Source organism: Cottoperca gobio, unplaced genomic scaffold (assembly GCF_900634415.1).
Source record: "Cottoperca gobio unplaced genomic scaffold, fCotGob3.1 fCotGob3_64arrow_ctg1, whole genome shotgun sequence".
Taxonomy (NCBI): domain Eukaryota; kingdom Metazoa; phylum Chordata; class Actinopteri; order Perciformes; family Bovichtidae; genus Cottoperca; species Cottoperca gobio.
In genome coordinates this window covers 717,501-732,500 of record NW_021167060.1, presented here as the reverse complement: position 1 = coordinate 732,500, position 15,000 = coordinate 717,501, and the positions used below count along the sequence as shown (strand labels likewise).

The window sequence follows — 15,000 nt, the reverse complement described above, 5'->3', positions numbered from 1 at the left end:
GTCTATTTTTGGAAACCAACCTCTGGATATGACGCTGAGCACGTGGACTCAACTTCTTTGGTCGACCCTGGCGAGGCCTGTTCCGAGTGGAACCTGTCCTGGAAAACCGCTGTATGATCTTAGCCACTGTGCTGCAACTCATTTTCATGGTGTTGGCAATCTTCTTATAGCCAAGGCCATCTTTGTGAAGCGCAATAATCCTTTTTTTCAGCCGCTCAGAGAGTTCCTTGCCATGAGGTGCCATGTTGTCCAGCATTCAGAGAGAATTGTGCCCAAAACACCAAATTTAACAGCCCTGCTTATCATTTACACCTGAATCCTTGTAACACTAACGAGTCACATGACACCAGGGCGGGAAAACAACATCATTGGGCACAATTAGGACATGTTCACTATGGGGTGTACTCACTTTTGTTGCCAGCTGTTTAGACATTAACAGCTGTGTACTGAGTAATTTTCAAAGGACAATAAATCTATACTGTTATTCAAGCAGCACACTGACTACTTTAAGTTATATCAAAGTTTCAGTAGGATAATGTTATCCCCTGAAAGGATATAACAGAATATTTGCAAAAATCTAAAGGGTGTACTCACTTTTGAGATATACTGTAATATATATATATATATATATATACTGTGTATATATATATATATATATATATATATATATATACACACACACAGTATATATATATATATATATATATATATATATATATATATATATATATATATATATATATATATATATATACATACACACACAGTATATATATATATACTGTGTATATATATATATATATATATATATATATATATATACATATTGTGAAGTAAATAAACTCCTGATTGTATTGAGTCACACTTAATGATTATCACATGTACTCGTCCACCTTAATCAAAATGTATTATTGCACAAATGTATAATGAGCACTATATTAGTTATGAATGTGAAGCACTGTAGGTTCTCTTCAAAGCAGGGGTCTCACACTCAATTTACCTGGGGGCCGCTGGAGGTAGATTCTGGGTGAGGCTGGGCCACATCAAATATTCCACAAAAAAAGGGTTTCTATTATTCCAAAAAAAAGTACAACTGATCCAATCTTCTCAATCTTTAATAATAACAGTTCAGAACATGAACGGTTCTTCAGAACATATGCTTCTCTGACCTACTCCTTGCTGCCAGAGACCGGGCAGCGCTTCCTCTTACACAGCAGAGCCACATTCGGCTTGAGGGAGGAAGCCATTGAGACCCTCAGTATGGCTTGAAGATGTCCATCGGTAAGTTTGGACCTGTACTTTGACTTATTAAAGTTCATGGTGGAGAAGAGCTTTTCACACAGATATGTGCTCCCAAAAAGGCACATGGTCCGCTTGAACATCCTGGAAAGCTCAGGGAAGGTGGGGGGCAATTCTCTCAAAAATTGTCCAAGCTTGTCTGCTTTTCCACTCACCTCCCTGAACTTGGCTTTGAGTTCAGAACTCCACTGCAGGTCAATGAGCTCCAGTTGAAGCACAGGAGGGGCGTCTTGCACATCGAAGGAGAAGGGGTCAGCAAACATTTGAAAATTGTCTCTGTGTGTCTTGAAATCTGCAAACCTGGGATCAAATTCCTCCTGTAGCTTTACAATGGCATCAGCATACTTCTCACCACTGAATGGTGTGCCCACATCCATGAGTGCCTTGCATGCTGGGAAATGGCAGAGGTTTGTCTGAGAGAGCTGGGCTTTCCATAACAAACGTTTTGTTGTCATAGGCAGCACTGACCAGCTGCCCCTGGCCTTGTAATGTCTTGTTCAGTACATTCAGCTCCTGTGTGATGTCAATAAGAAAAGCTAAGTCCATGAGCCATTTGGATCACTTATCCCATCCTTCTCCATGAAGGCTTTCACTTCTGCTCTCAACTCAAAGAACCTCTTCAAGACGTTTCCCCTGCTGAGCCAACGTACCTCGGTGAAGTAGAGCACATCCTGCTGACTCTATTTCCTCCAAAAAGGCGCGGAACTGGAGGTGCTTTAAGCCCCTGGATCTGATATGGTTGATACATTTCACAACGACAGACATTACATTGTCAAACTTCAGGCATTTGCTGCAAAGGGCCTTCTGATGGATAATGCAGTGCAGAGCAATGGCCTCCTCCACACCCTCATCTCCCACCAGTCCATTTCTCCTCCCTGTCATTGATGGCGTTCCGTCGGTTGTTATTCCAGCAAACCTCTTCCATGGTAAACCGGCATCCACAATGTCTGGCCATGCATTGGAATCACTGTGAGCAACTCCTCCATCACTTCAAAATTGTCGTCAACACCGCGGACATACATTGCGAGCTGCGCAGTGTCAGTGATGTCTGTGCTCTCACCAGGAGCGACTGAGTATGCACGGAAATGTTTGGCTTTCTCACGCAGTTGATCGTATATGTTACCCGACAGGTCAGAAATGCGCTCTGCCACTGTGTGGGCTGAAAGGCTGATGTTGCTTAACTGACCCTTCTTCTCCGGACAGACTCTACTTGCAGCCTGTAACATGCACTTTTTGATGAACTCGCCGTCTTTGAATGGCTTTCCCGCCTTAGCAATCATCTCACTCACCACGTAGCTAGCTTCGACTGCCGCATCGCTCTCTTTGCTTGCTTTCTTGAAAACATCTTGTTGCCTCAGTAGACATGTTTTAAGATTGGCGACCCGGTCCTCTCTCTCATCTCCCTGGTATTTTGCATACTCCTCAGCATGTCTAGTTGAGTAATGACGTCTGATGTTGTATTTCTTGTGCACCGCAATTTCTCTGTGCATATAAGACACGTCGGGACGTCGGGGTGCCCCTGTGCTCAACAAAAAAATATTCCGTCTCCCACTTTTCCTGAAATTGTCTGTGCTCGTCGCCAACCTTTCTCTTCACGGCAGGTTTTGAGAAAGACATGACGGGCTGGATGACAAAAAAAACGTTGCTGTCACAAGCCTGAGCTATGGTAGCCTATAAGTGATTAAAACAAATATAAAACGCCCAAGGCAACGACTCGCGGGAGAAAACGCACGGGCCACACTAACACTAAACTTTGATGTCAAGTAGGGGGCCACAAAATATCGTCCAGTGGGCCGCAATTGGCCCGCGAGTCTGAGACCCCTGCTTCAAAGAGTTTCAGGTCTACCTCCATCTCGTCACAACAAGACGGCCCACCAAGGGGCATAACCGCGCCAACATGGACCAATGAGGGACGACGACACCCTTCTGTAGAGAATACAGCAAAATGTTTATGATGTTTTTACCACTTTCACTTTTACCAAGAGACAGCTGACTGGCTCTTTATTGATTCGGACTGTGGACATGGTGTGTGAAAGTGTCCTCGGCTGAGGGTATTTTTGAAATGCTGTCATCATCACTTTAAATAAATAAGTATCTTGATCATCTAGAAGTTTACTGGATTCTTTTGAAAGGCAATCACAGCGCCCTTTGGGCTTCAAAACCCAACAGTTATTTAGTGTTTTAATAAGTGAATCATATATTTATGACTTTCAATAAATGCTTTCAATAAAGTGTGATTATTTATTCATTATTTAATCCTCTGTCGTCAACGTGTGTCGCACTGAGCACGTGCGGTGGCGACTCACCAGGAAGCACATGAAGTCGAGAGCGAGCACGGTGGGCACGCCTCCGAAGGGCAGCCCCTGCAGAACCGTGCTGCGGATGCGGGCCGAGTAGCAGTAGTCTTTGGACTCGCTGTGGGCGGAGCAGTTATCCTGCCCGCTGCACGCCTTGCTGCCGCCGTACATCGCCATGGTAACGATCAGCGCTCTGAGCATGCTCAGTGCCGCATCCTCGCGGAGAACCTGAGGGAGGAAATGGAAACAGAAGTCAGTGATTTAATCCTGAAACAGGTTTAATGCGTCCACACAGGAACGGACATGTTCCAGCTGCTAAAATGATCCTTTGACTTTTTATTTGTATGTTCCGGCGCCGCTTCATTATGGCGGCTTCAACATCATGGTTTCAAAATGTGCAAATAAAACACTCTTCATTTTCAACAACATGCCAGTAAAGAGGAGCAGCTGACTACATTTCCCAGCATGCCTCAGCAGAAGCAGACCGCTTTCTCCCCTGTGACCTACTGATCCCGTTACCACGGTAACCCCGACTACAGCCGCTGACCCAGTTTTCACGGCTCACCGGCGTTCTGCCGACAAACCAAAAGTGACAGCGGTGATGATGTCATCGTTACATCACGGCGAGAACAAAGAGACGCCACGAGGGAGCGGCCGCACCCCCCCAGCCAGATATACATTATATAAATATATAAACAAAGGATAAATATATATATTTTAAGATTAGAACTTTATTATTCAGAAATGACAACATAAGAATATAAACAAGAGTAAAACAATATTTTATTTTATCACGTCTTATTGAGATCTTTTCTAAAAGTAACAATATAAAATACATTAGAAGTAATACCAACAGCAGAGCGACAACATGATATTAAAGATATAGTTACTTTATTCACTTTGAAAATACTGTACTCAAATATATATATATTTTATATGTTATATTTGATCCATTTTTAACTCCTGAACTATTTTATGTCTTTTGTGATTTTCCTGTTATTAATATTTGATGAGCTTTGTTAGCGTCTGCTTTGTCTTCATCACGCTCCAACTGCTCCAACTACAGTTCCCATAATGCTTTGCGTGTAAACAAGCGTCAGCTGTCGTCTGTAGTATTGAGCTGAGATCACATCACTGGATGTTAAAACAGGAACATTCTTAATGAGGTTCTGCACACAGAACAATAATAACTATAACAATAACAACAATAATTATAACAATAATTATAACAACAACAATTATAACAATAACAATAATTATAACAACAACAATAATAATAATAACAATAATTATAACAACAACAATAATTATAACAATAATTATAACAACAACAATAATAATAATAACAATAATTATAACAACAACAATAATTATAACAACAACAATAATTATAACAATAATTATAACAATTATAACAACAATAATTATAACAATAATTATAACAATAATTATAACACTAACAACAACAACAATAATTATAACAATAATTATAACAACAACAATAATTATAACAACAACAATAATTATAACAACAACAATTATAACAATAATTATAACAATAACAATAATTATAACAATAATTATAACAATAACAATAATTATAACAACAACAATAATTATAACAACAACAATTATAACAATAATTATAACAATAACAATAATTATAACAACAACAATAATTATAACAACAACAACAATAATTATAACAACAATAATTATAACAATAATTATAACAACAACAATTATAACAATAACAATAATTATAACAACAACAATAATAATAATAACAATAATTATAACAACAACAATAATTATAACAATAACAATAATTATAACAACAACAATAATAATAACAATAATTATAACAACAACAATAATTATAACAACAACAATTATAACAATAATTATAATTATAACAACAATAATTATAACAACAACAATAATTATAACAATAATTATAACAATAATTATAACAATAACAACAATAATTATAACAATAATTATAACAATAATTATAACAATAATTATAACACTAACAACAACAACAATAATTATAACAATAATTATAACAACAACAATAATTATAACAACAACAATAATTATAACAACAACAATTATAACAATAATTATAACAATAACAATAATTATAACAATAATTATAACAATAACAATAATTATAACAACAACAATAATTATAACAACAACAACAATTATAACAACAACAATTATAACAATAATTATAACAATAACAATAATTATAACAACAACAATAATTATAACAACAACAACAATAATTATAACAACAACAATTATAACAATAATTATAACAATAATTATAACAATAACAATAATTATAACAACAACAATAATTATAACAATAATTATAACAATAACAATAATTATAACAATAATTATAACAATAATTATAACAATAATTATAACAATAACAATAATTATAACAATAACAATATTATAACAATTAATTATAACAATAACAATATTATAACAATAATTATAACAACAACAATAATTATAACAACAACAATTTTAACAATAATTATAACAACAACAATTTTAACAATAATTATAACAACAACAATAATTATAACAACAACAATTATAACAATAATTATAACAACAATAATTAAAACAATAACAATAATTATAACAACAACAATTATAACAATAATTATAACAACAATAATTAAAACAATAACAATAATCATAACAACAACAATTTTAACAATAATTATAACAACAACAATTTTAACAATAATTATAACAACAACAATAATTATAACAACAACAATTATAACAATAATTATAACAACAATAATTAAAACAATAACAATAATTATAACAACAACAATTATAACAATAATTATAACAACAATAATTAAAACAATAACAATAATCATAACAATAAAAATAATAACAATAATCATAACAATAACAATAATAACAATAATTATAACAATAATTATAACAACAATAATTATAACAATAACAATAATTATAATAATAACAATAATAATAACAATAACTGTAATAATAACAATAATTATAACAATAACAATAATTATAATAATAACAATAACAATAATTATAACTATAATAATAACAACAATAATTATAATTATAACAATAATTATAATAATAACTAATTATAACAATAACTATAATAATACAAATAATTATAACAACTATAATTATAATTATAATAATAACAATAATTATCACAACAATAATTATAACAATAACAATAATTATAATAACAACAATAATTATAATAACAACAATAATTATAACAATAATTATAATAACAACAATAATTATAACAATAACTATAACAATAACAATAATTATAATAATAATAATAACAATAATTATAACAATAACAATAATTATAATAATGATAATTATAACAATAACTATAACAATAACAATAATTATAACAATAATAGTAATAACAACAATAATTATAACAATAACAATAATTACAATAACAATAATTATAACTATAACAATAAATGTGCGTTTGTACACATTTCACTACTGCAATAACACTTCCTGTCTGGTCCTGGGATAACTTTATTGTTCTATACGTTATAACAACAAACTATTTATCGTGATAGTTTATAACCACAAAACATTCTTATTATATCGTCTTTAATATCTTTAAATGTCTTTAATATCTTTAATATCTTTAATGTCTTTAATATCTTTAAACGGCTTTAATATCTTTAAACGTCTTTAATATCTTTAAATATCTATAATATCTTTAAATGTCTTTAATATCTTTAATATCTTTAATGTCTTTAATATCTTTAATATCTTTAATATCTTTAAACGTCTTTAATATCTTTAAACGTCTTTAATATCTTTAATGTCTTTAATATCTTTAAACGTCTTTAATATCTTTAATGTCTTTAATATCTTTAAACGTCTTTAATATCTTTAATGTCTTTAATATCTTTAAAATGTCTTTAATATCTTTAATGTCTTTAATATCTTTAAACGTCTATAATATCTTTAATATCTTTAAATGTCTTTAATATCTTTAAATGTCTTTAATATCTTTAAATGTCTTTAATATCTTTAAACGTCTTTAATATCTTTAAACGTCTTTAATATCTTTAATATCTTTAAACGTCTTTAATATCTTTAAATGTCTTTAATATCTTTAATATCTTTAAGTCTTGAATGTCTTTAATATCTTTAAATGTCTTTAATATCTTTAAATGTCTTTAATATCTTTAAATGTCTTTAATATCTTTAATATCTTCAAGTCTTAAATGTCTTTAATATCTTTAAATGTCTTTAATATCTTTAAAATCTTTAAATGTCTTTAATATCTTTAATATCTTTAAGTCTTAAATGTCTTTAATATCTTTAAATGTCTTTAATATCTTTAAATGTCTTTAATATCTTTAAACGTCTTTAATGTCTTTAAATGTCTTTAATATCTTTAAATGTCTTTAATATCTTTAATATCTTTAAATGTCTTTAATATCTTTAATATCTTTAAGTCTTAAATATCTTTAATATCTTTAAGTCTTTAATATCTTTAAGTCTTAAATGTCTTTAATATCTTTAAATGTCTTTAATATCTTTAATATCTTTAAGTCTTAAATATCTTTAATATCTTTAATGTCTTTAATATCTTTAAACGTCTTTAATATCTTTAATATCTTTAAACGTCTTTAATATCTTTAATATCTTTAACGTCTTTAATATCTTTAATATCTTTAATGTCTTTAATATCTTTAATGTCTCTTAATGTAACTCTTTTGAAAGCCTTGTTCTTACGCTCTCAAACCCAACATGGAAACAATAAAGCCAGTTTTATTAGTTACTGTGTACCGCCCTCCTGGTCCGTATTCTGAAGTTCTATCTGAATTCTCAGAACTTTTATCAAGTTTAGTCCTTAAAACAGATAAAGTAATTATTGTAGGTGACTTTAATATTCATGTGGATGTTGATAGTGAGCCTTAATAATGCATTTATCTCAATATTAGATTCACTTGGGTTCAGTCAGAATGTACATGTTTAAACCACACTCTGGACCTTGTTCTGGGATATGGTGTTGAAACTGAAAGTTTATCAGTGTGTCCACATAATCCTCTTTTATCAGAACATTTTAATAACTTCTGAAGTCCTGTTACTGGACTACAAGCCAGCAGGCAGAACATCCTACGCTCGATGTTTATCTGAAAGTGCTGTGACTAAATTTAAGGAAGTGATTCCATCAGCACTTAATTCAATACCAGGACTCAATATCAATATAAGGGAGGACTCCAATGCTAACTTTAGTCCTCACAAATTAATCATCTTGTTGATAGCGTTGCAGCCTCACTGCGAATAACACTCGACTCTGTCGCTCCTCTAAAGAAGAAGATCATAAAACAGAAAAAGAAAGCTCCGGCTTAATTTACAAATCCGCAAACTAAAACAAAAGTCGTAAATGTCGTTCCACTAAATTGGAAGAATCTCGTTTAGTCTGGTTAGATCATCTTAAAACGTATAAGAAGGCTCTCCGTAATGCAGAGCAGCTTATTACTCTTCCTTAATAGAAGAACATAAGAACAACCCCAGGTTTCTGTTCAGCACTGAGGCTGACAGAGAGCCACAGCTCTACAGAGCCTTCTGTTCCTATATCTCTCAGTAGTGACGACTTCATGAGCTTCTTTAACCATAACATTATAATTATTAGAGACTAAATTAATCTCCTCCTGACCTCAATCAGTAACGACTTAACTTCAACCTCCAGAACCTTAAAAACATCTGTAACTCCTGAAATATATCTCGACTGTTTTACTCCAATCAACCTTAACCAACGAACTTCAACAATCTCATCGTCTAAGCATCAACCTGTCTTTTAGACCCGATTCAACTAAGCTGTTTAAAGAAGTTTTACCCTTAATTAACACCTCGTTATTAAATATGATCAACCTGTCTCTATTATCTGGCTACGTACCACAATCCTTTAAAGTAGCTGTAATAAAACCACTTCTTAAAAAGCCTGGTCTTGATCCAGAGGTTTTAGCCAACTATAGGCCGATATCTAACCTTCCCTTTCTCGCTAAGATCCTCGAGAAAGCAGTCGCAAAACAGTTATGTGACTTTTTACATAATAATAGTTTATTTGAGGTTTTTCAATCTGGATTTAGAGTTCATCATAGCACAGAGACGGCACTGGTGAAAGTTACCAATGACCTTCTATTGGCATCAGACAAAGGACTTGTCTCTGTTCTTGTCTTGTTAGACCTCAGTGCTGCTTTCCACACTGTTGATCAGGACATTCTACTACAGAGACTGGAACATTGTGTTGGCATAAAAGGAACCGCACTAAGCTGGTTCAAGTCCTATTTATCTGAGCGATCTCAATTTGTACTTGTTAACGATAAATCCTTCATGACAGCCAAAGTCAGTCTTGGAGTTCCGCAGGGTTCTGTATTTGGACCGATTCTGTTCACCTTATATATGCTTCCTTTGGGCAATATTATAAGGAACCACTCTATAAACGTTCATTGTTATGCGGATGATACCCAATTATATCTATCAATTAAACCAGACGAAACCAATCAATTGGCTAAACTTCAAGCCTTAAGGACATAACAACTTGGATGTCTAGCAACTTCTTGATGTTAAACAGACAAAACTGAAGTTATTATACTTGGCCCTAAACGCCTCCGAAACGCATTTTCTAATGACATAGAAGCTCTGGATGGCATTAACTTGGCCTCCAGCACCACTGTAAGGAATCTTGGCGTCATCTTTGATCAAGATCTGTCGTTTAACTCCCACATAAAACAAATCTCAAGGACTGCCTTCTTTCATCTACGTAACATTGCAAAAATAACATCCTGTCTCAAAATGATGCAGAAAAACTAGTCCATGCATTTGTTACTTCAAGGCTGGATTACTGCAACTCATTGTTATCAGGTTGTCCCAAAAATAAGTCGCTTAAGACTCTTCAATTGATCCAAAATGCAGCGGCACGTGTATTGACAAGAACAAGGAAACGGGATCATATTACTCCTGTATTAGCTGCTCTGCACTGGCTCCCGGTAAAATACAGAATAGAATTCAAAATCCTTCTCCTGACTTACAAATCAATTAAAGGTCAGGCTCCAGCATATCTTAAAGATCTCATAGTACCTTATAAACCAACTAGAGCATTGCGCTCCCAGACTGCAGGGTTACTTGTGGTTCCTAGAGTCTCTAAGAGTACAATGGGAGCCAGAGCCTTCAGCTATCAAGCTCCTCTCCAGTGGAACCAGCTTCCAGTTTGTGTTCGGGAGGCAGACACCCTCTCCACATTTAAGAGTAGGCTAAAGACTTTCCTTTTTGATAAAGCTTATAGTTAGGGCTGGCTCAGGTTTGCCCTGGATCAGCCCCTAGTTATGCTGCTATAGGCTTAGACTGCCGGGGGACACCTCCCTGCTCTCTTCCTTCTCTTCCTCTCTCCTCCCCTCCCTCTCTTCTTCTCCCTCTCTATCTGTATGCATTTATGTAAATGTATGTTACTAACTCATCATCCGGGGCATCATCCCCAGAGTGTCTGTCTCTCATGTGGCAGGTTGCCACTGATAAAGTTTACGTCAGCATCATGAATCGTGACAGTGCCTGCTGACCTGGTCCTGCTGGACACCGGGAAGCCTTTTTGACATTTTCCTGGATTCATCCATACTTTCTATTTCTTTTTTTTCCAACACAACATAATTTCTGTCAAATGTTGTATTTGTACTATGTTGTTTATCCTGTACACACGACATCTATTGCACGTCTGTCCGTCCTGGGAGAGGGATCCCTCCTCAGTCTCTCCCTGAGGTTTCTTCCATTTTTTCCCCTTTAATTATGGGGTTTCTTTTAGGAAGTTGTTCCTTGTGCAATGCGAGGGTCTAAGGACAGAGGGTCTAAGGACAGAGGGTCTAAGGACAGAGGATGTAAGGACAGAGGGTCTAAGGACAGAGGGTGTCGTAACCTGTACAGTCTGTAAAGCACACTGAGACAAATGTATAATTTGTGATATTGGGCTATACAAATAAATTTGATTTGATCTTTAATATCTTTAATGTCTTGAATATATTTAATATCTTTAATGTCTTTAATATCTTTAATATCTTTAATATCTTTAAATGTCTTTAATATCTTTAATGTCTTTAATATCTTTAAATGTCTTTAATGTCTTTAATATCTTTAATGTCTTTAATATCTTTAAATGTCTTTAATATCTTTAAATATCTTTAATATCTTTAAATGTCTTTAATATCTTTAATGTCTTTAAATGTCTTTAATATCTTTAATATCTTTAAATGTCTTTAATGTCTTTAAATGTCTTTAATGTCTTTAATATCTTTAAATGTCTTTAATATCTTTAATATCTTTAATGTCTTTAATGTCTTTAATATCTTTAATATCTTTAATGTCTTTAATATCTTTAATGTCTTTAATATCTTAATATCTTTAATGTCTTTAATATCTTTAGTCTTTAATATCTTTAATGTCTTTAATATCTTTAATGCCTTTAACGTCTTTAATATCTTTAATGTCTTTAATATCTTTAATGTCTTTAATATCTTTAATGTCTTTAATATCTTTAATATCTTTAATGTCTTTAATATCTTTAATGTCTTTAATATCTTTAATGTCTTTAATGTCTTTAATATCTTTAATGTCTTTAATATCTTTAATATCTTTAATATCTTTAATGCCTTTAATATCTTTAATGTCTTTAATGTCTTTAATGTCTTTAATATCTTTAATGTCTTTAATGTCTTTAATATCTTTAATGTCTTTAATATCTTTAATGTCTTTAATGTCTTTAATGTCTTTAATATCTTTAATATCTTTAACGTCTTAATATCTTTAATGTCTTTAATGTCTTTAATATCTTTAATATCTTAACGTCTTTAATGTCTTAATGTCTTTAATATCTTTAATGTCTTTAATATCTTTAATATCTTTAATATCTTTAAACGTCTTTAATATCTTAAATGTCTTTAATATCTTTAAATGTCTTTAATATCTTTAATGTCTTTAATGTCTTTAATGTCTTTAATATCTTAAATGTCTTTAATATCTTTAAATGTCTTTAATATCTTTAATGTCTTTAATATCTTTAATGTCTTTAATGTCTTTAATATCTTTAATGTCTTTAATGTCTTTAATATCTTTAATGTCTTTAATATCTTTAATGTCTTTAATGTCTTTAATGTCTTTAATATCTTTAATGTCTTTAATGTCTTTAATATCTTTAATATCTTTAATATCTTTAATGTCTTTAATGTCTTTAATGTCTTTAATATCTTTAATATCTTTAACGTCTTTAATATCTTTAATGTCTTTAATGTCTTTAATGTCTTTAATATCTTAATATCTTTAATATCTTTAATGTCTTTAATGTCTTTAATGTCTTTAATATCTTTAATATCTTTAACGTCTTTAATATCTTTAATGTCTTTAATATCTTTAATGTCTTATTGTTCTGTCACTTTAATATAAAACAGAAAAGCAGCAGATCTGCAGGTTTAAGGCTGAAAACAAACTTTAAAGACTTTTCTGCAGGAAACATTATTTCAACAGTTATGGATTATGAAATAGTTTCAGATTCTTCTTCTGCTGATCGACTCATCTTGCAACGTCATAAGGTTGTAAGATAGCTAATGGGCTAACGTGATATCTGTTCCTCTTTGAATGACGATCTGGCAGCTCTGGAACGTTGCCTGCGTGTTGTGATGCAGCAGCGTGACTCATCTGCAGACTCACTGCAGCCCTGCTTTACACAGCAGCAGCAACACAACAGCAACAATCAGCTGCTGCACGGGATCCACACGCAGAGCCATCGCACACGTGTAGGAAACAGGACTCAGAATAATAATGACGCAGCACTAATGTCTCCACCAGAGGTGGCACATAACTAAGTACATTTACTACTTTACTTAAGTACAATTTTGAGGTACTTGTACTTTACTTGATTATATGTTCTGCTACTTTATACTTTAAACATTGTACTTTTACTGCTCTACATTTATCCCACAGCTTCAATTACTTTACAGTTTAAGGCCCAATACAATATTATCTCGTCAGTAGGGATGTTACCACACAATGTATCAGCCGAGACCAATACCAGTGTAGTGCCGATTAGCAACCACGGTAACAAACAAAACAATAATTCCCTCTAATATCGATTATATATAGTTGTGAAAACTTCCCGACCAAAACCTTCACCCAATACTCATTTTACTAAATAGAGCATGAACGCACCATTATTTAACTCTATGGAATCTCTCTGCACCGGCTGCTAACAGCTAACAACCAACAGCCAACAGCTAACAGCTAACAACCAACAACCAACAGCTAACAGCTAACAACCAACAGCTAACAACCAACAACCAACAGCTAACAACCAACAGCTAACAGCTAACAACCAACAGCTAACAACCAACAGCTAACAACCAATAGCTAACAGCCAACAGCTAACAACCAACAGCTAACAGCTAACAACCAACAACTAACAACCAACAGCTAACAGCCAACAGCTAACAACCAACAGCTAACAACCAACAGCTAACAGCTAACAGCTAACAACCAACAACCAACAGCTAACAGCTAACAACCAACAGCTAACAGCTAACAGCTAACAACCAACAACCAACAGCTAACAGCTAACAACCAACAGCTAACAACCAACAACCAACAGCTAACAACCAACAGCTAACAGCTAACAACCAACAGCTAACAACCAACAGCTAACAACCAATAGCTAACAGCCAACAGCTAACAACCAACAGCTAACAGCTAACAACCAACAACTAACAACCAACAGCTAACAGCCAACAGCTAACAACCAACAGCTAACAACCAACAGCTAACAGCTAACAACCAACAGCTAACAGCTAACAACCAACAGCTAACAACCAACAGCCAACAGCTAACAGCTAACAACCAACAGCTAACAGCTAACAACCAACAGCTAACAACCAACACCCAACAACCAACAGCTAACAGCTAACAGCTAACAACCAACAGCTAACAGCTAACAACCAACAGCTAACAACCAACAGCTAACAGCTAAGAGAGGAGAGATACTGGAGGTCCTGTCTCCCTGCAGCGGTCAGAATGTACCACCACACCAACAACACACTGTTCCACCACTGTGTGCAATATTCACTTTATAAACTACTCAACCACTTGTACTTATATTAGTTTTATTTAATTATCGTGCACTCTGCACCTTACTTCATATGCTCTTTGCTGTAATGATGTAAATGTCCCCGTTGTGGGACTAATAAAGGATTTCTGATTCTGATAACAGCTAACTGCTAACAGCTAACAGCTAACAGCTAACACTAACCCTAACAACAGTTTACATTTATTGTAAGTCGCTTTGGACAAACGC

The 15,000-nt window shown here is 33.1% G+C and overlaps 1 protein-coding gene across 7 annotated transcripts in view; it reads right to left on the bottom strand.

The window, feature by feature from the left end:
• The window catches only part of LOC115006175 (CSC1-like protein 2), a 41,793-nt gene that overhangs the window by 23,509 nt on the left and 3,284 nt on the right, over window positions 1-15,000 (bottom strand). For 5 of the 7 annotated variants that reach the window (XM_029428254.1, XM_029428255.1, XM_029428256.1 and 2 more), the window contains exon 2: window positions 3,606-3,824. In XM_029428254.1, the coding sequence (XP_029284114.1) occupies window positions 3,606-3,797 (192 nt within the window). In that variant the 5' untranslated portion in view covers window positions 3,798-3,824. Of the gene's footprint in view, window positions 1-1,000; window positions 1,170-3,605; window positions 3,825-15,000 lie in introns of those variants that run through there. The other 2 variants (XM_029428258.1, XM_029428265.1) reach the window with 2 other exon arrangements.